The sequence below is a fragment of the Miniopterus natalensis genome, chromosome 1, assembly GCF_054644295.1.
Source record: "Miniopterus natalensis isolate mMinNat1 chromosome 1, mMinNat1.hap1, whole genome shotgun sequence".
In the NCBI taxonomy this organism is placed as follows: domain Eukaryota; kingdom Metazoa; phylum Chordata; class Mammalia; order Chiroptera; family Miniopteridae; genus Miniopterus; species Miniopterus natalensis.
The window spans coordinates 2,494,313-2,518,208 of record NC_142081.1 but is presented as its reverse complement, the minus strand read 5'-3'; the positions used below and the strand labels follow the sequence as shown (position 1 = coordinate 2,518,208).

At 54.7% G+C, this 23,896-nt stretch overlaps 1 protein-coding gene across 1 annotated transcript in view; it reads right to left on the bottom strand.

Moving 5' to 3' along the window:
- Positions 1-6: 6 nt before the first annotated feature.
- The window catches only part of CDC42BPB (CDC42 binding protein kinase beta), a 79,706-nt gene continuing 55,816 nt past the window's right edge, over positions 7-23,896 (bottom strand). The window contains exons 13-37 of the mRNA XM_087818038.1: positions 22,884-23,126; positions 21,420-21,530; positions 20,137-20,381; positions 19,921-20,026; positions 19,431-19,555; positions 18,785-18,890; positions 17,792-17,940; positions 17,065-17,159; positions 15,373-15,452; positions 13,071-13,160; positions 12,667-12,744; positions 11,277-11,382; positions 10,456-10,592; positions 9,855-9,994; positions 8,475-8,556; positions 7,286-7,502; positions 7,043-7,105; positions 6,137-6,733; positions 3,553-3,650; positions 3,392-3,476; positions 3,158-3,275; positions 2,953-3,070; positions 2,300-2,405; positions 2,152-2,222; positions 7-1,209 (exon numbers count right to left, since the gene is read on the bottom strand). Coding sequence (XP_087674164.1) covers positions 1,078-1,209; positions 2,152-2,222; positions 2,300-2,405; positions 2,953-3,070; positions 3,158-3,275; positions 3,392-3,476; positions 3,553-3,650; positions 6,137-6,733; positions 7,043-7,105; positions 7,286-7,502; positions 8,475-8,556; positions 9,855-9,994; positions 10,456-10,592; positions 11,277-11,382; positions 12,667-12,744; positions 13,071-13,160; positions 15,373-15,452; positions 17,065-17,159; positions 17,792-17,940; positions 18,785-18,890; positions 19,431-19,555; positions 19,921-20,026; positions 20,137-20,381; positions 21,420-21,530; positions 22,884-23,126 — 3,498 coding nt within the window. The 3' untranslated portion in view covers positions 7-1,077. The remainder of the gene's footprint in view (positions 1,210-2,151; positions 2,223-2,299; positions 2,406-2,952; positions 3,071-3,157; positions 3,276-3,391; positions 3,477-3,552; positions 3,651-6,136; positions 6,734-7,042; positions 7,106-7,285; positions 7,503-8,474; positions 8,557-9,854; positions 9,995-10,455; positions 10,593-11,276; positions 11,383-12,666; positions 12,745-13,070; positions 13,161-15,372; positions 15,453-17,064; positions 17,160-17,791; positions 17,941-18,784; positions 18,891-19,430; positions 19,556-19,920; positions 20,027-20,136; positions 20,382-21,419; positions 21,531-22,883; positions 23,127-23,896) is intronic.

Here is a 23,896-nt window from a genome sequence, read left to right as displayed (position 1 = left end):
AGACTCAGACTTACATTAAAAAAGTAAAAACCAGAACCCCCAGCAGGTGCCAGCCCCAGCAGAAGGCCCGGGGGGCGGGGGGGCAGGCGCTGGGTGTGGTACCCACGTCACTCAGTGCCGACTCAAGGTAAGTGCACGTATCCAACAGCTCTCCCGGACGCTGGCAGGGGCCAGCAGAGAACAGCCGTCCTGGGCAGAGCACGAGCTGCGTGCTGGCCAGGGAATCACACACAGCCTCTCGGGACAGGCCACCACCTCATCACTCTCACGGGACACAGGGAGGGTGAGCATTAAATACAGGCGCTGCAGGAGGGGCAGTACAGGAGTGTCCGCGAGTTTGCACGATCCACACGGGTACCAGCCAGGGGCTCCAGGTGGGTTCCGGGCGGGGCGGGGGTCTGGGGCCTGGGGCCTGGCTGCACCCTGACACCCGCTTCTATGGAGGAGACAGAGCTGCGAGGGGACAAGCAGCAGCACAGCCGACTTCACAGTAGATACTGGTGACACTTGGTGGTTGTGACCGGAAGGGGCTCACACACACGGGGACCCAGGGCAGGGCAGGCGTCCCTCAGGAGGGGCCTGTGTCCGTGGCTACGAGGTCGGCAGGACCTCTGCAGCGGACCACGCGACGGCTAAGAGAGCCACAGACAAACCTCCACTTTCCTGTCCTCCAAGCGAGTGACACTGGAAGACACAACTTGCTACTCGTCTCCTATGGTCCTATGAAAGCTCTAGGGAGAGGGAACAGGCTGGTCGCCGGCCGTCCTCGCTGTGTGTTCCCCAAAGGTCTCTGAGCAGCGACCTTGGTGGCCTGGCACCTCCTCCGCTGGCTCTGGGCGGGGTGGCTGGGTGGGGGCCTTCGTGTGCAAAGGGAGCAGTGTCGCCTCAGCAGCGCGGGCGAAGGGTCTGGTTCAGGGCCCTGAACAACTCAGCGTAAACGGATCACATCACAATAAAGATTTTCTTCGTCTCCGTTATCTACAAGTCGACTCTACATGTCCTTCGGCAACACTGGAGGGTCAGCTCTGTCTTGGCACTGGCGTTGGAGCTGCCCGGCTCCCTGGACCCGGGTGGGCCTCAGGCGTCGTAGGCCGGCTGCTCCAGGCCCTCGAGGGGAAGCTGGCTCCTGTGGGGGGAATTGGGGCTCGGCGGGCCGCTGGGGTTGGAGCTGTTGGATGGAGTCGAGTGTTTGGTAGAATCTGAATCTGGCTGTGAACACAAAGGGGGGAGAGCATGAGAACCCACTGCCCTGGGCCCAGGTACTGGGGGGACGTACCCCCAGCTTGACGTGCTGTTTGTGGGGGGACAGGCAGCAACTGCTCTCTCCTCTGTCATGAGCACACATTGGACCTTAAGCTCGCTAGTGAGAGCACAGACCAAGCCCAGCCCACCAAGGACTTAGTAATAATTACACTGCGGAGGGGAATGCGCTACGGTGCAGTGAGACGCAGGCAGCACGGCAGCCAGGCCTCAGGACACCCGTGAAAAGTGCACCAGGAGGGGAGAGACCTTCCCACAGGATGAATGGCCCATGAAAGTCCACAGCCACCTTCCCACCCCACAGGGAGAGATGAGCTTCCCCTAAGAGATTACTAACGAGCCCGCTGCCTGTCTCCCTGCCGCTGTCCAGCCAGAGCAATGTGCCGAGAAAACACAAGACACTGAAGTTGGAAGAAGTGAAACCGTGTCTGTTCACAGATGACATGATTCTGTACATGAAAATCCCACTATCTCACACAAAACTGAACAAATTCAGCAAAGTCGCAGGTTACAGATCGACACCCAAAAACCACTATTTCTATACACCTGCAATGGACAATCTGAAAAGGAAATTACTTCCACTTACAGCAGCATCCAAAAGAACAAAACACAGCTAGGAGTAAACCTAACCCAGGAGGTGAGAGGTTTGTTCCTGAAACCAGAAAATGTGGCTGAAAGGCAGAGATGTGAGGGAAGCAGCCCATGGCCATGGGTGGAAGGCTACGTGTTAAGACGGCAACTCCCCCAAACAATCTACAGACTCAATGCTGTCCTTTCTGAGAGTCCACTAGCTTTTCTTTTTTTTCCAGAAATGGAAAAGCCAATCCTCAAAGCAGGGCCACTTGGGTTCTCCTCCAAGTGGGCTGCACCCCAGTTATCAGCAGGCCTCACCTCCTTGTCAAAGTCCTGATCGGGATCGGACATGCTTCTCAGAGGCACTGCCATGCCTGGCTCGGGTCCCCCTAGGGCACAAGGACACCGTCACCTCAGGGAAAGGAGCCCCAGCCTCCCAGACCCTGCGCCCCTGAAGCCTCGGTACCTGACGTTGGCCAGGAGATGTAGGGCTTGCTCTTGGGGGGGGGATGCCTGGCCAGGCTGGTGGGAGTCGGGCCGGGCCTCTCCTCCTGGGATGGGGGCACAGCGCTCTGAGCAGAGAGAACAGCAGGTGAGCAAGGGAGTGTCCCAGCTGACACGCAGGTGGGACCACCACCAGGGACAGGACCTCGATGAGGGAGCCGGGCCGGGAAGGCTCTGTACAGTAACCTCAGCTAGGCTTTGAGCTAAGAGTCGGCAATAGTAATTTTAGACCAAGGTGAATCCCATATAAAAACCCATTTTTTAGAGTAAAAGAAAAAGAATGTTACCTGCTCATGTTATTTAGAAATCACTTTTGACCCCTAGTTTTATCATAAAACATTAACAGTCACCAAACAAATATAAATGCCCCTGGTGGGCACTGCCAGCAGAAAGGGGGACTCGGACACGCCCTGTGGGGGAAACGCCCAGGAAACTTCGCCTGCGGCCCGTGGGTCAGGCTCTCCAGGTCTGCTCAGATCGCCAGATGGCCAAGGAAAGGCCCTCAGGGGTGGGGGAGCCCCGACAGCGTCCCAGACGGAGCCCCACCCTGCGGCAGGTGTGATGGCAGGTGTGCTGAGGGGACGAGGGAGGGGGGTGGGCATCCGGTGAGCTCACCAGAGGCAGGTCCATGAGCACCTGCATTCCGTCGCCCGGGCCCATGTGGGCTACGTGGTTGAAGTTGGTCGGGTTGGATATCATTTTGGATCTCAATTCTGGGTCTCTAAGCATCTCCCTGGAAAAGAAGATATTTTGGATTCCCAAACACAGAAAGTCTTGGCTCTGACACTGTGCCGCCCGGCAAGGCCGCTCCTGCTCTCACCGCCGCTGCTGCAGTCTCTCCTCCTCTGGCACCTTGAAGACAAACCGCCTCTTGCTCCGGGTCCGCAGCATCTGCTTCTTGCTATTGTCAGAGGTGTCGGGCATATTGAGAACTGTGCCTGCGGGTGCGGAGCAGGACCCAGTTACATGGGGCCCTCACGCTGTGCTGCGAGGACAGAGGGACCGAGGGGCGCAGTCGGCAGGAAGGCCTCCCCGCATGCGGGTAAAGGCTCACCTGAGGACTGGCTCTTGAAGTAGATCAAGCGGGGAGGCTCACAGTTGAGCAGGTTGAGGGTGCCTTCCGAGTTCAGGGGTCTTATCTGTTGAAGACCAGAGAGGGACGGTAGCCACGCAGCCGGCACACAGCGGGAGGAAGTCACCCACCCCGGGCCTTACCTTCCGCAGGCCGATGGTCTGGACCCACTCCATGGTGTGCACGTCGAAGACGTCAACTCCATACTCACTGTACACCGTGACGTGCGAGGGGCTGCAACCTGGTGCAGACGGAGCAAAGCAGGTGAGGAGGCAGTGTGGCCTGGGCCTGGCACTTTCCACCAGAGGGCAGTGGCCAGGCGCCCCCGTCCCGGCCTCCGGAGGGTGCAGTGGGCAGCACAGGCCGGGCCTAGCTGATGAAGGAGCTGGCGGCAGACACACCCACGCCCACTCAAGTGAGCCTGCCGGGGTCGACCAGCACAGCCCGAGGTTAGCACCTCACTGTCACCCTCTGACTAAGGAGCATTTAAAGGCTGCAGCACCAATCTGAAGGTGGCCTTAGGTCAGCTTTGCATTCAGCTTTCTCATACGACTATGCAGAACCTTACTACTCTAGGCTCAACACATCTGAGATTCAGGGAGGGGCCCAACGTCCTGTTTTGTGAAGCAAATTCCTTCTATAGGATATGCTAAGTCGTCAGGTTCCTGGGTAAATATTTAAACACACAAAACCACTGCTTAGCTCAGGGGGACAATCCTGCCCATCTGCACCCCAGCAAACACTGGGGTCTGTACAAAGCTAGTCCTCCAGGGGGTTGGGCGGGAGCTGTTTTCCCGCAAGGGCTCTTTCCCTGCTCATTCTAAGTAACGAGCACCGTCAGGTGGTGACAGAAAAGCTACCCTGCACCAGAGATAGGAGCCCAAAGATGCCGACCCATTTGGCATTTGAAGTTTAGGGGGCTTCCTCCATGTTTCAAACAGCGGTGGCTGTCCGTGCTCCTCATGGTCCAAAGCTCACCGACTGGTCACACTGGTCACACCCACTGTCACCCATGTCCCAGCCTCACCTGCAGAAACAGAGCCGTGCAGGTGGCTCCAGCTCACCCTGGTTCCTGTCCCTCTACCTCCCACGGCTAAAAGTTAATCTTCATCGGGTCTGAGTCTACTAACAGAAGATGGATTTTTAAAAGCTTCTGTTCTGTTGCTATTACATTCCAAGCAGACCACACGACCAGCTCTTTCTTTTGAGTAAGAGAGAAAGTACAACAGTGTTCGGCAGCCGACAGGATGCTGGAGCTGGTCCCAGACCGTCTCAGAGTGGCAGCTCAGAAACACCACGCGGCCGTCCTTCTAAGGGCCCCACACAAAGAGGTAGAGGACCAGGCCCCACACTAACGCTCAGAGGCCTCGTCCTGACTGGGCTCCCAGGCAGCCTCTTTCCTGTGACCATGTGGGGCTCACCTGCAAGGAGCCAAGAGGAGGTGGATCTGTGGGGGAAGGTGCTAGACTGGGCTTTCAGGCCAAACAGAAATTTAAACTGACAGTTAGTACCAACAGAAAGAACATGGCTGTGGAGTCTGGCAGCTCCGAGTCTGACCGACCTGCCGGGCCTGACTTGAGACCTCTGTGGCCTCCATGTCCCCCTCTGCGAGGTGGGACTGACTGCAGCTCCACACGGGACAGGAGGCTGAGCATACACGGTACCCAGCTCAGGCCTGGACAGCAGGGTCAGTCTACCAGCTCCAAGACTGACTAGCGTCTGTGTCTTGCACAAGGGAGGAAATGAGCCCACCAGGTGGAGGCAGAGCCGAGAGCACCAGGGTCCGTCTGCAGGGCTCAGCATGGACACCTGGAGCCTGGGTGCCCTGGGTCTTCTTTTCTAACAGAAAAGACCCCGCAGAGCACGGACCGTGTGGTTGAGGCTGTCCTTCCCCCGCTGTCCAAGAAGACAACGGGGTACACAGGAAGGGACAGGGCCACAGCAGGAGGCTCTGCACTGCCTGCACTACCCCAGCCCTGGCCAAGGCCAACGAGTCAGGACATGCCCATCGAGCCCCAAGAGCCAAGGCCTCTGGCGCCAACACCCTGAGTTCTCCGCCAGCCTGGAAAAGCCAGTGACGAGGCAAACAAAAGTTGTGCTTTTAGGTAATTAAGGAAAAATACGACACCACCACCCACCCCCAGTGCCCCACTTCTCTGTCCCTGTGACCAGTTTAATCACTCCCTGGTTCCCATCTGGCCTGCTGGTTCAACAGGCAGGCTCCAGTGGTGGGCGCTGAGGCTCAGGGTCTTTTACAAGTGACCAGATGGCGGCGGGGCGGGAAGTGACCCATGGAGCCCAGACTCCAGGGGCTGCCGTGACTTCCGCCAGCACCACCACTCACACAGCCACTTACACTCCGTGGACTAACTCAGCTCCTTCTCCAGAACAGCCCTGCCCCAGGAGATGTGTCCCAGCCCGGACACGAGCGAGGAATTTCTTCTGGCCGCTCTAAAGACCTTCCGCTTGCTCTGGTTGCTGTGTCAGTTTATAAACGATCGCTGGTGGGCAAGCAGGAGGCGGCCCGGGGCCCCTGCCAGCCCACCCACAGCCAGCCCGAGACCAGTGTCAGGACCACCTCCTACGGCAGAACCATGGAGCCCGCCCCCCCGCGCCTCCCTAGCTGCCTGGCTGAGGGAGCCGGAGACGCACTGAAGCAAAACCGATCACATGCTGACGGCGTGAAGAGCAGCGACAGGGAAATGGCAACAGAAAACATATACATACTACAGGCAACAGGCACCGCAGGCCACATGAGCTCCTGCGTGCGCGACCTCCGGCCTTGCGGGTCCACGTATAGTCCCATGTGGCTGAAGCAGAGCAGGTACTCCTCGCTCTCGAGTGCCACAGCGCAAAGGGCGTCAAAAGGCTGCTGTGAGAGGAACGCGAGCGAGGGGTCACTGGGGTTTACCAGGGTGAGAGCCTGCCCATCTCCCTGGGGGCTCAACAGAGAGAACCCCGAGGGGTAGCCAACACAGAGCTTGTCCTTGAGCACGGCCATCCACTGCACACTGCCGGGGGCCACGAGCTCCGCGACCTTTCTGTGGAAGGGCTTAGTTCTCTGGACCTCATAGCACAGGACCAGCCGCTTCACGGCCACAAACAGGCAGGTGGCCGTGCTCTTCCTCAGCGTGGCCGTGGCGATGAGCTGGCAGCCCTTTGTTTCCGGAAGCTTGATGTCCACATTGCTTTCCACGCTGTCAAAGGCAGACCACGGGCAGAGGTGAACGTGGTGGTTCCGGCCGCAGAGGAGCACGGCGACCTTCTCTCTGGGGGCGAGCTGGATCTGGTAAACCTTCTTGTAGTCAGCAACACGCACGATCACTGCAGGCGTGAGGTGGGGTGAGGCGAGTGCAGACAGACCACATGTCCCCACCCTGCCACGGGCACTGCTGACGAACCCTCCACCCTTCCCAGACACTCAGAGAACACTGCATGTGCTGAAACCAGTCTTGTGGCAAATCATTTTTCTTGGCTGTGGCCTTTCCCTCGTTACAAAGTTCTCTGATGGGTGACAATGATGGGCCCAGTGAGGTCGTCTCAACCCTAACGAGTTCCCACGACTGACGCTGTGTCTGCACTGACCAGGCGGGACCTGAGACAGCACGCAGACACGCCCGGCCCCTCACTCACCATCACGGGTCAGCTCGATGACATAGAGCCCTTCCTCCAGGCCGATCGCGATCCTATCTCCATCTGTCCAGGCAGAGGGCACAACACAAAGCAGGTCAGCTGTCAGCACAGACTGGCCGAGTCCTGGACAGGGAGGAGCTCTAGATCCAAATGGACAGCTCAACTGGCGGAGGTCACATCTGGACACACTGGGACACTTAGCTCTGCGTTGGGGGAGACGGGGCCCAGGGACCGCGCACGCACCCAGGACGGCGGCGGCCAGGATGGCCTTGATGAGGGGCAGCGAGCTGTCGTAGGCCTCCTGCGGCAGGTGCACCACCTGGTTCCGCAGGCGGTTCTTGTGCAGGATGGACTGCAGCCCCTCCAGGATCCCGACCCACTTGCGCTTCTCATTCTCGTTCTCGGTGAGAACGAGCAGTGAGCTGGTCTTAGCGGGCGCTCCTAAGAGGGAAGCTGTCACCTTCACGACAGAACAAACAGAGGAGCTGTGAGACAACCCAACCACAGCACAGACGCCCCAGCCTGGCCACCACTGCACCAGAGGGACGGGCAGGAAGGATGCGGCTCAAGGGCCACCGCCAGGGTTCAGGCCCCGAGTGGCCCGTTTGGAGTGGCCCTCTGTGGGTACACAGGATGGTTATGGACAGGCCTCTGCTTCCCCCGATAGCTTTCGGTCCTGCTCTTGACAAAACTGTGGGGTCATGTCCACTTTAAAGCTGCTTTTCTGAGTGATCATATCATTTAAAAAGACTCTCAGGACAAGCTCCATGCACCCCACACACAGGGGAACCGCCCGGCCTTAGCTGCTATGAGAGGACCACCTTCTAAGTGCCGCGACGGCTATTCTCTGTATTACTTTCTGAAAAGAGAGGCAGCTGGATAAAACTCTCAGTGGAGGGCTGGGTGACTCCTTCCCTGGCCTACAGTCTCCTAGAAGCATCCTCACGCCCTCACATGACTCCGCTGGAGGCTCCACCTTGGCTAGCGAGTGCTCATGAGCAGCGGCTGCTGGCTGTCCCTGTGTAGCCCCCGTTCGTGACCAGCCAGCCCAGGAAGGAAGGGAAGCTCCCAGCCTCGAGTGCACAGTGACTAAAGTGGCTAAGGTGCAGGATAGGAGGGAGGCTCGGGACCTGGGCGACAGACCCTGCGAGGCAGGGCAGAGCCGGGTGTGGAAGGGCGAGCCGGGTATGGGCCTGGGTGGGGTGCAGGGGACTCGCCCTGCGAAGCGGGCAGAGCCACGTGCATAATGCGGAGGACACGCACGTGCGTGAAGGAATGTGGAGCGCGAGGGGAGGCTGGGGAAACGGGGGCCTTTCTGACATGTGCTGGCCCCTCCAAGGGGGGGGCACAGTGACACAGGACAGTTTCATTTTAACCACATGAGTTTTTTTTATGACTAATGAAACATCTCTGAAAAACAGAAGAACTGTACCCTGAATATGCAGGGAATGTCTCGACGTGAGGCGTGGATGACGTCAGAGGCCAGGACTGAGCTCACCGAGAACTCTTCATCTCTGTAAGAAACAGAACATTCAGGACCCTGGGAAGGAAACGCCCACACAAAGCCCTGTCCTGCACCCTCTATCATGAATCTTACGAGAAAGGACACTTTCCTGCTTCCTCGAATATGAGGGAGGCCCTGGACTCCACTGGGTTAGAAAATGCTCCACAGCAAAGCCGACAAAGGCGCATGGATACTGCACACGTGTAGACGCCCGGGGACGTCTGAGATGAGAGGCCCCTCCCTGAGCCACACGGCTGTGGTGGTAGCTGCTCCAGTGACAGGCAAACCCCACCTCACCACTGGGCTCGGACAGTCACCTGGCCATCACTTTAGAGGAGCTAAAACATGCTGATGACCGTGGCAGCCCCATTTCCAATACATTCTACACCCTGGGCCAACGCCCAGCACCGCCCCAGGACGTCCACACAGCCTCGTCGCTGGGCCAAGGCACACCGATGCAGGGAGGGACAAGCAGGATCCCCAAGGGACTTTCCAAAACACAGGTCCCCAGCTGTCCACCCTCCCCATGCACTGTAGACACAGAAAGTGGGAACTGCTGAGGAGGTGACTGACGCATTGCTATCCACGTGGCACTTGCCACAACTCCCCTGTGTCCCCAGAACCATGCTGGGGACTGAGGCTGGAGGCTGGGCCCTGGCCCGAGGCTGATGCAGCACATTTATGTCTGTGTTTGCCATCCTGTGTGCACCAGGGGTGGGTGACAGGGACAGGAGGTGACATGCCAGGCCCTGTGCCTAGCATGTCCGGCTATGAACTTGTTTAACCCTCACAACCACCCTCTGACCTCTGTGGTGTTATTACGGCCACTGTACCAACAGGAAGAGAAGAGTCAGCAGTAACTACGAGAGAAGCCACGAAGCAGGGAGGGTGCTCAGCTGCCCTGTGTGTCAGGTGCCAGCAAGGCACGTGATGGGAACAGAGGTGGCCAGAGGAGCTGCCACACAACAAATGTTAGGGCCCCGGGATCTGGGCCTGAGGCTGCTATCACAAGAGGGTACTTGTCAGGTACCAGAGAGACAGACCCCCTAGAACATGCAACACACCTCTGGGCATTTTTCACCTGTTCTTGGGGCGTGTGGTTTTCTTATGTTAAATGCTTGTTGGGCAAATATTTCAGTGCAAATGTATCTAAAACAGGAAGTTTCTGGCACACACTTTAAAGTACCTGTTTCTGGAATGGCACAATAACTAAAGATATGGAGGTAAAAATGAAGTTAAAGGTGATCAAGCCACAAATTCTCATTTTGGTGAAGAAGAAATAAGTGAAGATCAGGGAAGAATGCAGACCTGAGGTCCAGGACCTGGCTGGCAACGACGCCAGGCTGCGTGGACTTCCCCTCAGGCAGGTCATACAGGAAGAGCTTGCAGTCACAGACCACGGCATAGGCCCGCTGCCACCCCTTCTTCACTCCGGTGGGCTTTGGGACCTGCAGATAAACAAGGACGGTGTTTCACTGTGCCAGCAAGGCCACTCACAAACTGACCAGGAAGCGCCCCCTAGAGGCCTCGGGCCCTGGGGGACATCCTGGAGATGCCACTGGACCACCACCTCCCTCCTACTGTGCACAGCTGGCCCGCTCTTCACAGGCAGCCCCCTCTCGCCCACACAGGCTGGGGCCAGAGAGGTCAGGGCAGCACCCGACAGAAGGTTACAAAGGGACATGGTGGACACTGAGCCAACAGGGATGTTCACACCACCGGGAGCACCTCGGCCGTTCAGGCATCCGGCACAGAGGTCTTCAGACAGCACTTGGCTTCAGAACCCTGTCTGTAAGCACCTGGCCAGGAGGCAGAACAGCAGCCCTGACTCTGAGTGTGTTTCTGTGGGTCCTCAGGACCTGGGCCCCCCAGGATTGGCACTAGGGTCCTCACACCGAGTTGATCCTACCTTCACGTAGCCCTTGTAGGCGGTCCCTATGCCCCTCTGCACATCCACGCCCAGGGGCCGCTTGGCCTGCTCGGGAGGAATGGGGCACACCTGGGGAGCGCTGTCTCTGCAGGACACGTGGCAAGCAAAGGAGCACACTGCAACAGCAAGGAGCAGCGTCAGCAATGCGCCCAGAGGCCACAGGGACCCCAGGCAGTTTCTGGACACTTCCCACCACAGCTGGGGACCCGTGCGAGTGACTTCACTGGGCCACAGCCCAAGCAAGGCCACCAGGATGCCATGACGGTAAAGGGCTGTCTCAGAGCTGGATCTCCTATTCCCCCACAGCATTGGGTTTTGACATCACCAACAGGGAGAGAGATGGTTTTGGGGACGTGCGGGGGCCTGGCAGCCAATCACAAGGCTGCTGCATTTAAGTAACAGTGGGAAAGGCATCTACTGTTACATATAAAAGTGTGAGGCTTTGGCCAGCGTGGGGGTGCTCGGGGTTGGCTCCAGCCCCAGAGGTGTCACTGGGCACCCAGGACCTCAGCCAATGGCACTGTATGGGTAGGTGCACCCGAAGGGGAGTGCAGGGCTGGCATGGGGCAAGGGCATAGCTCAGCCTCTGAATATCAACAGTGGCTGTAACGAGAAGACACACAGGGGTGCTTTACTCTAGAGGCCTCGACAGTGCATGGCCTAAGGCCCCTTCCCCTCTGCTTTCGCTCATCTTCCGGGATGACTGTGTTGGACACACTCTGTGATCAACAGTTATCAACAGGTGACCTGTGTAACTGCCCCTGGGACAGTGACCTCGGCAGCCAGCGGCAGACACTCACCCTCGCACGCGTAGCCCTGGCGGATGAGCCCCACCATCAGGGAGGTGCAGTGGCTGCACTGCGTGGGGCTGGAGAAGGACTTGATGATGAACTGGTGGGCTTTGGGCTGCAGGAAGACACCAACAAGGTGACGCACACACTGAGAAGAGGTGGGTCGGGTTTATAAGCAGCTTGGGCACGATCTTGAGAAGCAAAAATGTGTGATCACACCGAGGCCCCGGGCAGTGCTAACCAACGTCTAGTGCTTAACACCCACTGAAGAGTGTGAGCCAAAAATATGTCACCATACGCCCGCCTCCTTCAGAGAGAAGTCTGGCAAAAAGCAAGGCCGGCTGGTGGGCGGGCACAGTGGAAGCCTGGCTGCCATGTGCTCTGGCATGAGCCACTCACCTCCAAGAGGCTCTTGGGGGCCGCCCGGGGCCATGCTTGGGCTGGGCTCCCACCCAGAGCAGCCCTCCCACATGACACCAGAAGACACACGAGAAGTGAGCAGCAGCCCTGTTCTTCACGGAGAGCGGAAAGACTGCTGCCCTTGCCGGAGAAGGGCCACATCGTGACATGGTGGACAGTGGAAGGAAACAGGCAATGGAGAAGCAGGCTGTGCGAGACACAGGGCAGGGTAACCACAAGGCTAAACTGCAAGGTCCAAGCACTTCCTACTCGGGGATGTAAACATGGGGGGGGCTTTGTAAGAAGGAGTGGTCCACGGAACCCAGGGTACAGGCCACCTGCCCTGGCTCCGTGAACATCGAAGTTCAGTAGCACACCACTCATCCGCCTCTCACAGATCAAGTTTCCTATCTCTAGTCAGCATGGCCATCGACGGCTGGAACCCCAGAAGACGCCATGTCTACATTACAGAAAAAAGCACCCAAGTGCATGAGGCCGAGTGCCAGCTAAGCTTGAGGCGTGGGCCTGTCACACCTGGGAGGCTGTGATCTGTGCGGACCTGTGCACACCGGCATGCACGGCTCCCCAAGACACGTTTACAAGGAAACAAACAAAACTGCGCACTTGGCACAGCTCTATTGACGCTGCAGTAAATCCTCGCCCACAGCCGCGTTCCCCAAGGTTCTATGTGCAGACGGACAAATGGGAATAGATTTGGAGAAGGAACTTAATGGGTACATCACAGAGCAGTTACACTGGAGAAGGGAACGAAGGGGGACTGGGAGATTAACTCAGACATGCTTCAATGGAAACGCGTTCATGCGTCACTGGTTTATAGTTAAGAAAATGCACATCCTGACACTTCCTGGATCACACACTAATCAGAACAAACTGTTAACAGGATACAAGTTTACTGTTTACAAAAGTGCCTGTGTTTCTTACTCACACGACAGTTCTCCTCTAAAACTGAGAAGGTGCCATGGTGAAAAGCAGGGCCTACCTTTGGTCCAGCCAGAGCGAGGGCCTGGGAGGTGGGCAGCGGCCCAGTGGGTGGCCTCTGCAGGGCTCGAGCCATGTCCTAGGAGACAAGCAGGGACAGGTGAGCGCGTCCTGGCTCAGCAATGCTCTCTACCTGTCAGACCTTGCATGGGATCACATCTCCTAGGACTGATCAATAATGAACAGTTCTGCATTTTTAATCCGCAACATTGTTGGGACACCTGTCAGCACTCCTCCCTCATCTGGCTGACACACCGACAGCAACTCCGAAATGCAAGTCGGGCTCAGAGCCAGGACGTTGCAAGGCAGGACCGAGAGAGCCTCAGAGAGGCACACGGACACAGTGGGGGGGCCACTGAGGGGAGCAGACCCGAGGGTCACAGTTTCACAGGGCAACAGCCTTACTTCCTGCTGTTCGGTGCTTGTGGTAATGGATGTCGATGGGGACACTTCTGGCTTTGGAGCTTGTGTTTCCTGCTCACTAGCTGAGCTGGTCTGTGGGAAAAAAGGCAGAGAAATAGTGGGAATGAAAGGACTGAATCTGCAAAAGTCAGGCGCTAACTACATGTTCTTTATTTAAAGAGTGCACCCATGGGGACCCGAGGCCCAGCATAGGTTCTATTTCCTGGGGCACCGCGTGGTCCCCCCATCACTCACAGCTGCCCAGCCTGCGCTGCTTCCTGAGGCTGGAGGGTGACCACTGGCCGGGACTCTGACAGGCATAGTCATTAGCCCAGGCAGAAGCCCCCCCCCCCCCCCCAAAGAGCAGGAATGGAAAATGCAGCCCTCTGATGTCCTTCCAAAGCGAATCTCTGCACCTTGTAGCCGTAGCCCGATGCTTCCTAACCTCATTTCAGGGACCAGGAAAAATTCTAACATCAACAGAGGTCTATGGGCCTATGGCCAGAAGTAAGAATTCCCCTGAAAGGTTTATACACAGGGAAGCAACGTTTTGTTCTAACAACTCAAGATTCCCAAATGAATTCTGTAATTTGAAATTGAAGCTAAAACTTTGAAGCTAATTTGAAGTTAAAGCTGCATTCTAAAACCATTAAGACCTCATTTTAGTGAGCGTCCTGAAACTAGTATTTCCCCACCAAAGGCTATACTGTAACTCTGTCCACAGATGCGCACACCATTCACGTGCACGGAAACGTCGTAAGCGCTAGCACAAGGAAGCAGCACGCCAGGACACAGACAAGCCGAGCCAGGAGGCCCCTACAGGAGCAGCTGCACCTGGTCTTTCACACGGGAACCCAGAGCCCGGTCAGAAAAACACTTTGCAGCAGCTGCAGCCACCAGGCTGCTGTGGGAGGAGCCCTCCCGACCGGACGGGCGGGAGCACTCAGCACACACAGCCGTGCCGCCATCTCCGCATTCGCAGAAAACTCACAAGGGAAAGAAAGGCTGGGTTGGTGAGCTAGTGACCACGGCCACAAAGGTAAGCGCGGCTCTCCAGAAACGGGATGTTAATTAAGTCAGAGCTCCATCTTTAGACAAATGAAGAGCAAAAGAACAGTAACTTAACTGTCACCACGTAACAGCCCCACTGGTTTCCCTTAGTTGTTACTGATCAGAAGGATGTGAACTGAGGGAGGAGGTCCCCACTGAGCGGCTGCCTGGCACCAGTGAGAGGCAGGGAGGAGACAGACAGGAGAACAGAACAATCACCCCACCCAGCAAAAACCTGCCTGGAAACTTGACGAAACAGCATGTGAAACGTGGGCAGAGGGAGTCAGGCTCTACAAGACGACTCTGGGGTCTGGGACCACCTAACAGACCCAGACTCGGACCAGGATTTTCCCCATAAGTAAAAGTCCTTTCTACGCCCACCAGAGGAATCGAGGACGGTGGAAATTAACCACTAAACGTAGGTGTGCCGGCCACAGAGGACAAGGCACAAAGGCCACGGCCTCCACGTCCAGGCTGAAGTGATCTAGCGCAGACCAGCGAGGGAGGGTCTGAGCCGGGAACCACATGCCAGGTACAGCTGCTCTGTCCACCAATTTCATGGAGAGGCTGCCACTTTCCAGGCCACCTCCACCCCATTAACAATCAGCCTTAGATCCTCTGGGATCTGCTCTCCTGACACCACACAGTGTCTGGTGCTGCACTGATGGAAAAGGAGGGCAACTGCAACAGGTCATGACGACACATGATGACCAAGGCTACAGACGTGCCTCTTAAAAACTGAGGACACTTCAGGCCCTGGCCAGTGTGGCCCAGTGGATAGAGCATTGGCTCATGTGCCGAAGGGTCCCAGGTTTGATTTCAGTGAAGGGCACATACCCAGCTTGCAGGTTCGATTCCCAGCCTGTCCTTGCAGTTATGTGGGGGCACGGCCTAACCACAGGACATGAACTCTGAAGTATTCTGGGGTCACTGATGCCTACAACTCACTTTCAAACAGTTTGGGGAAAAGTGTGGGTATAAAGGGTGAGAGAGAAGATGCACATGGGGCAAAATGCCAGGTGAGATTCGTGTGCTCATCATGCTGATCTTCCAACCCTGCTGCAGGTTTAAAGGTTTCTAAATAAAAGGTTGGGAAACCAACAAAAAGAACCAATACCTCAGAGTCCCATTAAAGAGACGTGCTTTCAGATGTTAACTGACTGGTGTGTCCAGGCCCCAAAGGCAGTCAAATCACATTACGCTATTTCTAACTTACCATCAATTAACTTTTCACTTTTTAAAAATAGTTACTTACTCTAAATGTCAGGTCGTGTGCAAGAGGTGCAGTGTTGAAATACTCAAAAATAGAATCCTGAAAATCTGGAAGTTTGAGTCCTGTAAGAAAGAAACAAGGCATAAGACTGTATCTTATGCTTAGACAGGAAGACTCCGTGTCATCGAGATGCCAACTCTCCCTCAATTAACGGATAAGCTTTGTGTGGGGCCACTAAAAATACCATGAGACTTTCCCCAGAGCGGAACAGTAAATAAAAAGTTCACCTTGGGTAGTACACAGGGAAGACCATCTCAGAAGTCTCTGAAGAAAAAGGGTGGGGAAAGTGACCCAGCAGCTATTAAAACAGACCCATGAGAGGTTCTGGCCCATGAACAACAAGCAGGGTAGAAAATCCAGATGCAGATCAGGTGCCCAGGGCAATCTCACACATAATTAGAGTAATAGGAAATCAGTAGGAACAGGAACTTAACAACTGGTACAGAATTACTAAGGAGCCACGGAAAAAAGGTAAAACTGGGTCCACTCCTCAGACTGCACCTCACCACAAACTCTGAACAGATCAGTAACTAAACTTTAAACAATGGAACATATGTGTGTTAGAGGAAAACACGGGTGAATTACTGAACCGGGGATGTGGGACTATCTCCCCATGACTCAAAAAGGGGTAAAACTGCCCGGCCGGTGGCTTAGTGGTTGAGCGTCGACCCACGAACCAGGATGTCAGGGTTCGACTCCCGGTCAGGGCAGATGGCCAGGCGTCGGGCTCGACCCCAGCAGGGGCCTGCAGGAGGCAGCCTACCGATGTTTCTCTCATTGATGTTTCTCTCTCTCCCCTCTCCTCTCTGAAAAAAGAGAAAAAACCACCAACAAAAAAACAACCAATAACGGGAAACTGACAAATTTGACACACACAAAATTTTAAAACCCTTATGCCTGGCAAAAGAGTCAAGTAAAAGGGAAAATATCTGCAACTCTGTCACAAACTAAAGTCTCTAATCCTCCATATATAAAAAGCTTCACAACTTATGTTTTTTAAAATGGGCAAAAGATATAACAAATATATAAATCACAGAACAAGAACTACAAACGGCCCTTAAGCATATGAACAGATGCTCAATCTTGCTCATAAGAAGAAAAACGCAAACCCAGTCTAGGCCGTGCTGCTGCTTCTCACTGACCCAGAGTGTGAGACCACATGTTGTGGGGAGACTGTGGTCAGGGCCCCGGCCTGCGCTGTGCGCGGACACAAACGTGCCAGTGTCTGCAGCAGAGGCCAGAAACACCTAGCAGAAGGTGTGCACGCTGACCCTCGGATGGCAGTCACTCTGGGCATCCATCCCCAAAACACACGGATGGGAAGATGAAATGCGGTGCACACGCAGCTGTGCAGGGCAGTGGGTTCTGTGACAGTGAGGATGGAACAGGACGCCCAGCTGCCGGGGCAGACGGAGCGGCCTGTGTCATGGGGGAGGATGTCGAACGACACTCCCACTCACCTGCTCTGTATTTTCAGGATGAGACAAAGGGGGGACCAACCAAGAGCTGTGGTAACTTTGGGGAACAGGCCGCTTGGCTCTGGAATGATTGTTTTCTTTATATAATTAAAAGCTACTAAACCTAAAAAATATTAAATCTAAAATAAAATCTTTTAAATCTTCATTAAAAAAGGCTTATATTTTAAAAATGTGAAAACTTATCATTTTAACTTACCAGTATCTGCTTTAAATTTTTCTTCCATCTTCTTCTTCAAAATTTCAATTTCTTCTAATAATTCTCTATTTTTGGCTTCTGAATCCTTTAGTTTACTAAAAGAAGAAATAAATGGCTTTAGTGCACAGAGAACAGGTCGTCTACGGGCCGGTTCAGAGCATGAGGATGTGGGGCAGGGGCTGATCTCCAGGGAAAGTGCCGGAACAGGGCAGTGCTCCGCCAACACTGTGGGACAGACCCAGGGCCCGCTCTTGCAGGGTCAGCCCCTCCATGCACGGTATGGACAGCACAGTATTTCAGCATTACAAACGTGGATGTTAAAAACCACGGCTGAGAGAGTGTGTCTCATAAAACCCTAATGGCATCGTGGACATTCCTGAGCTCTTTGCGGATGAGTCCTCTGTCCTCTAAGGACACACAGCCCAGGTGACACAGACCTCAGACCCGTCAGTGTGGTGGGCTACCAGCTGCCTGAGCATGGCGGGGACAGAGCAAAGCCAGGCTGCTGCAGGTAACACCTGGCCAGGAGGTGAGCAGGTAGCCCAGCGCTGGGGGGATCTGCCGTCAGCCCTGGCTCTGCACTTATTTAGTGAGTGACCCCTGCCCGCACCTCAGTCCCATCATCTGTAAAGGGGACAGTAAGAGTGCTGGCCGCAGGAACAGCTTGGGCATGCCCGAGGACACGTGGATGCCCAGCTCCAAAAAGAGCCAGACGCACGACAAGCACCTTTCAAAGGAGAGGTTTGTGTCCTTGACTTTCCGCAGCTCCTCCTGAACGAGCTGCTTGGCCCGGATCTCGGCCTCGAGAGCAGACTGCAGCTCCAGCCGTGCAGACATGTCCAGCTTCTGGCTACGGCGAACTTTCCACAGGGGGTCCTGTATACCATGGTTCAAATATTAAAAACACATTTTAAGCTACTAACTTAACAAACTCAATGCTAATAAATAAGCAATTCACCTTTTTCTAACCTTAAACTTGTATCACTTTTAAAGGTTACCTCTCAGATGTTACCACAGTCCATTACACCCAATTTTATGGCCTTTATTCTTTCTTAAGGGTTCTAAAGAATTCACTTTTTAATTTTTAAAAAGAATAAAATGGGCCCTACACTGTAATTTCTCTGCAGACCCACTGGACTCTTACACACCTAAGGTGCACTGCGGGATCAGTTACTTATTTTCTTACATCTGACTCAGTGTGTCTGCAGAATCCATACGTGAACAATATACCTCTCAGGGGGAAAAACCCTAACATCTATCTCATCCCATTTGTCCTATATGAACCATTTACACAGTTCTCTGCAACAAGCATCTCAAAGCCCCACTTGGCTGAAAGGCCTGTGGCAGGATTCTCCCGCCCTCCACTGGGTCTGTGCAGATTCGAGCAGCACAGCTCCGCAGGCTGTGTGCACAACACGGACTGAGAGAGGAGAGGCGAAGTGAAATTTACTGATCATCCTAATCGGTGTTCACAATCTAGAACCTAAAAGTGACGTTTTCCAGTTACGGGGCCAATGCTGATTTCTTCACAGAGCTGGCACTCAATAATCACGGCTAACCTAGTGAACGGTACGAAAGAGCCTGGTCTCCTGGAATGGACACAATGCTGGTGCTCCTCAGGTGGGGCTGCCTTTTCTGCAGGAGTGACCCGAGCAATACTTAACTGCTAAGCCATCGATGAATCCCGTGACAAAAATGTGGGCTTTAGGGTAAAACCTACCAGTGTTCTTGACCCCAGACTGGAGCTCCTCAAAGTCTCAAGCTCTTCGGTCATCTTAGAAGCGAGAGCTTGAAGATAACCCCGCGCATCTTTCTCATCGCTGACCCTGTAGGAGGGAGCATGGCCCGTGAGTGCCAGGAGCCAGAGAGCACAAATGTGTCCTGCCTCCCTCAGGACACGGGACCCAGCACCCTATCACTCGACACCGGTCACCCATGACAAAAGAATGCCCATTGGGCAGAGGCTGGTCCCCACCACCTGCTCCTTTGGTCTCCTGTCTGTCCCTGCGTTTTGTGGAAGCTGTGCCTCCACTTCACGGAGAGCATGTGTCCCTGCTCAGCTTGACCCACACCTTTAGTGACCTGGTGGCGCTGTTTCTCCACCTTTAGTTCAGTGTGATGGCCACTAGAGAGAACTACTGCCCCCGGACATGAGCGACTTGGGGGACACAGTGGGGAGAGCTGCAACTAGACATCAGAGAAACAGCACGAGGTGTAAGTGACAGTCACAGGAGCAGTGACAGGAGCTAGAAAAACCACCCTGGGCCTGGCTGCGCCTCTGAGCTGGGCCACACCTCTGGGCCGGGCTACACCTGGGCTGAGCAGCACCTCCGGGCCGGGCCACGCCTGGGCCGGGCCACACGTACCACTGGATGATCTCTGCAATCTGAGCTTCCCAGTGGGCCACGGACTCCTTCTTGGCGGCCAGGTCCTGCAGCTCGTCCTCCAGCTGCCTATTTTGAGCTGTGAGTTTATCCACAAAGGAGCAAAGCTGAAATTAAACAATTGTACCACACATGTTATTTGGTGCCTATTATTAGCATTATTAAAATTACAAGTTCTTTTGAAGACTTCGAAAGTTCTCTTTAATCGTTATAAGGTTTTTTCAAACTAAGTTCAGGATGTGGACTCTTGACTGCATCTAACTCAAGTCACATTTCAGTGCAAATCTGAACATATAAGTAATCAAGAGCCAGTGATTTTAGTAATTAGCAACTTTTAACCAAATACAAACATCCCATTTAAGAGATCAAACATATCACTTCATTTAAAAATAAAAATACTTAAAATACCAAACTTGCAACACCCGTGGGTGAAAATCACAGCTTCCTGGAAGTGATCCGAGGTCTGACTTACCCTTTCCTTCTCAGCAGCCAGCTTCTTGTTGTCCTCAAACAGCACTGCTCTTTCTCGCTCATATTTGTCTTTCACGGTGCCCACTGCCTCCTCCACCTCACTGTGCCTGAGGGAGCGGAGGAGAGGGAGGGTCAGACCCTGCCTTTGCCCATCCTCTGGCCTACGGCCCAGGCACAAGCCTGCGTCTTCTACATGGAGGAGCTCGGGATAACTTACCGTTCTCGCTTTGACTTCTCCAATTTATCTTTCAACATTAAGATTTCCTTCTGCAGGGCCAGCTGATGGCTCTCGGAGTCCTGTACCTCCTTTTTCACAGTCTTCACTTCGAGCACATGGGAGGCCTCACGCCGCACCAGTTCCTCTTCATAAAACAAGACTTTCTTCTCAAGCTCAGATTTTATTTTGGAAATCTCCTGCTGATGCTCTAAGGAGGCACCTGGTCCCCGGCCTCCTTGCTTTGTCTGAAGATGAAGGTTGAAGTGGGTTACACACCCCAGTGCCCTCCCTCAGGGTCACCCTGTCTGCCACCCTCCCACGTGCAGGCACTTGGAACGCTGCTTCCTTTGCCCTCCCAACGACAGGCACGGTCCCAAGGGACACAGCTGATCTTGGTCACATGGTCCTAAGGCAAGGCAGACTTTGAGGGTGACAGTATCTGCCCTGCAGGAGGGATGTGCCCAGATCTCCTATCTGGGACCCAGGGGCTGTGTCACACTGTGACATGACTGGTCTTCCAGGTCTCCTCCCTTTACCATTATTCCCGCTCCGTGTTCCGAAGGCCGACCCTGTGCCAGGCCCCTGTGGTGACAGGGCCACATAGCATCTCTGCTCTCATGGAGCAGGGTGGGGAAGACGGACGACACACCAGCAAGCAAGCAACAAGACCTACTGCAAGGTAACACGACAAACGCAGAGGCAGAGGGGTGCAGCGTGACACCTGGCCCACCAGGTGGCAGCAAGGATGGAAAGAACAGACACCGTGAGGATGCGTGCTGGGGAAGAGGTGGCAGATTCACAGAGGCCAGGTGGGCTGGGAGGGGGAGAAGCTCCATTGTCTCCATTCACAGACAAAGACATTCACCACGGCTCAGCAGGTGGACGACCTGGGGTCACACGAGGTTACCCAGGAGCCCAGCCTCCTCACCACCCTCTTTCCGCTACAGTCCTCTCCCCTGGCCCCCATCGCCGCCTCTGGCCGTGGACAACCACCAGCCTGTTTCCTCCATGTCAGCAGCAGGGCACGGGCTTTAAGGAATTTTCCGGAAGTGGGCTCCGTGAATTTAGAAACGCAGGGTACAGAGGCACAGCTGCTAGTGCACTGGGCTACTACAAACTGCCCGAGGCTGCCCTCTAAGAAGAGGAAGGAGTGGGCGCATCGGTACACGCAGAAGCTGTCACAGAGGCAGGCTGCTCTGTGTGACCTTCTGCCTGACAAGCACGTTGCTCAGAAGGAGCCCCCACAATAGTTAGTAAGAACCAGGACCCCAAGCAGGCTCTACCTTGAGGGCCTCAAGCTCACTTTCTATTTGCTTGGAGAAGTTCTCGCTGTGCTCGCGAAGCTTGCGCTCCTTGGAGGCCTCAGCCATGGCGTCCTCGAGCTGAGCTTCCAGCTAGGAAAAGGGGAACAGTGCTGTTCAGTGACACTCAGCGAGCTCCACGCGCCACTGCAATCCTTCCCCATGAGGACTCTCAGTGCACAAAACCCTGAGAGGCCTAATTCTCCGCTCTTCCTCAGGCTCCATCACAAGGCAAAGACTGAGAACACACTTCACGCTGACTAGAACAGTTGGTTAATAAAACAAATTTAAAATATAATTTAAATCAATAATTTGACGAAATTTCAGGAAAGGACACTGACTTATGAAAACAAGTACTCTGAGGCCTGTAGGACATGAACTCCTTTCTTAAATAAAAAGTTTCAAACACGCACAAAAGGAGAGGGAACAGTCTGAGGTGCAGTGAGGACACAGCACTGCCCCATGCTGCTCCCAGTGGGTACCGTGGGTCCCAGAGGACACACCCTTTCACCCAGGTCTGGAATGTGGTGCTCGTGGGAGATCCTCTCACCTGAGTTACAGTGGCTATAACTACAGACGCATCTGGGCTGCAAAACAGCAAATAGGGGGATGCAGACTGGGGAGCCACTGTGGAAAACAGTGGGGAAGTTCCTCAAAAAATTAAAAATGGAAATGCCATTTGACCCAGTGATCCTCCTTCTAAAAATATATCCTAAGAAACCCGAAACACCAATCAGAAAGAATACATGCACCCCTATGTTCATAGCAGTGCAGTTTACAATAGCTAAGATCTGGAAACAGCCCAAGTGCCCATCAGTAGACGAGTGGATAAAAAGCTGTGGGACATTTACACCATGGAGTACTACGCAGCTGTGAAGAAGGATCTCATATCCTTTGGGATAGCACGGAGGGAACTGGAGAGTATTATGCTAAACAAAATAAGCCAGGCAGAGAAAAAAGTCCCATTTTTCATTTCTAACTTGGTAAATGTTAAGAGCTACAACCCACATGGACAAAAGCTCTTTAGGGCCCCAATAACCTGTAAGAGTGAAGACCACGGGCCTAAGAGCTGACGTGAGGTATGCTGGGCCGAGACCTGCCCTCTGTGCTGTCTGCCTGCATGGATGCAGGTGCTCATGTTCACATAAACCAAGCTGCATCCCATCACAGCATATCTGTTACATTTGTTGGGCACAGATACCCTCTCATTTACTTTAAAAGGGAATTTTTAAAAAGTCAGCACTACCAGAACCTCTTTTAATAACTTAACAGGTGCACGGAGAGGGCTGAGAACTACAGAACAATTGCTTTCCAGGTCAGCCTACTCGGCCTCACATAAAGTTCAGGATCCTCCTAAAGTAACTGATGCAAGGCAGCCAGTGTTTAAAGAAGTCTGTTAAGCTCATACAAAGTCCAGCCAGTGCAGCCCCGGGAGGTCCCGGCTACCTCTTTCCTGAGCTTCTCGGACTTGCGGGCCTCCTGCCGCATGGCGTCGATCTTCTGCATGGCCCCCTCCACCTCCTCCTCCCTGTCACGGAGCTGCCGCGACACCTTCTGCTTCTGGGAGCGGAGCTCCGCCATGCGTTCGTTGAGCTCCGAGAACTCCTGCAGGGCCAACTTCCGCTGCTGGTGGGCCTCTTTGAGCTCCCTGGCCTGGGACTTCAAGCGCTCTGAAGCTTCCACCAGTTGCTGAACACAAAGAATGACAGGTGTTTGATGGTGGTGTAACAGATGTGGAAGGCTGGGAGCTCCAACAAGTAGGGCTTACAGACTACAGCACAGTCCGAGCTCACCATGGACCGAGCACTGTGTCCTGGCTCGGCCACATGGGACTTGGGGGTGCACCTGTCGGTCCCCGCTCGGCCACGTGCGGCCCGGGAGTGCACCTGCACTCCGCTCCAGAAAGGCCCTCCCAGCACATGCAGTGGCAGCTTCACGGCCCTGCTCACGGCAGCCACCTCTCTATGCCACCCGCACACCCACAAAGAGGGACCAGTAGTGACTTTAGTCACTCATCCCATTACCTAGACACAGTGGAATCGGAAAGAACACATTACACAGGAAAATGCTCAAAATTCTGATCAAAGTAAAGAGCTATGAACACAAGTGCTGGGTAGCTGACCCTTTCTTGGAGTCTAAGGTGCGGAGGCTGCTGTCCCTCTGGCTACACGCACCTTACCTCCCTGCAGCTGCTCCCTCAACAATCAGAATGCTCATCCCTGTGGCACCTTTGGGACCTGAACAGGTTGGGGTGGCTCCCGCGCAGGGCAGCAGTGCCTGCACCAGGCTCGTATGGCTCCAAGGGGCTTTCTGCCGCATGGGAGCAGTGGGGCGCCTCCCCGTGCACGGCCAGGCCAAGCACGCGGGTGCTGTGAGCCACAATGAGCCCATCAGTCAACCTGGGTTTGAAATCCCCATGTTTTGGAGAACAGATCACAAACACGGGTTCAATGACCTGA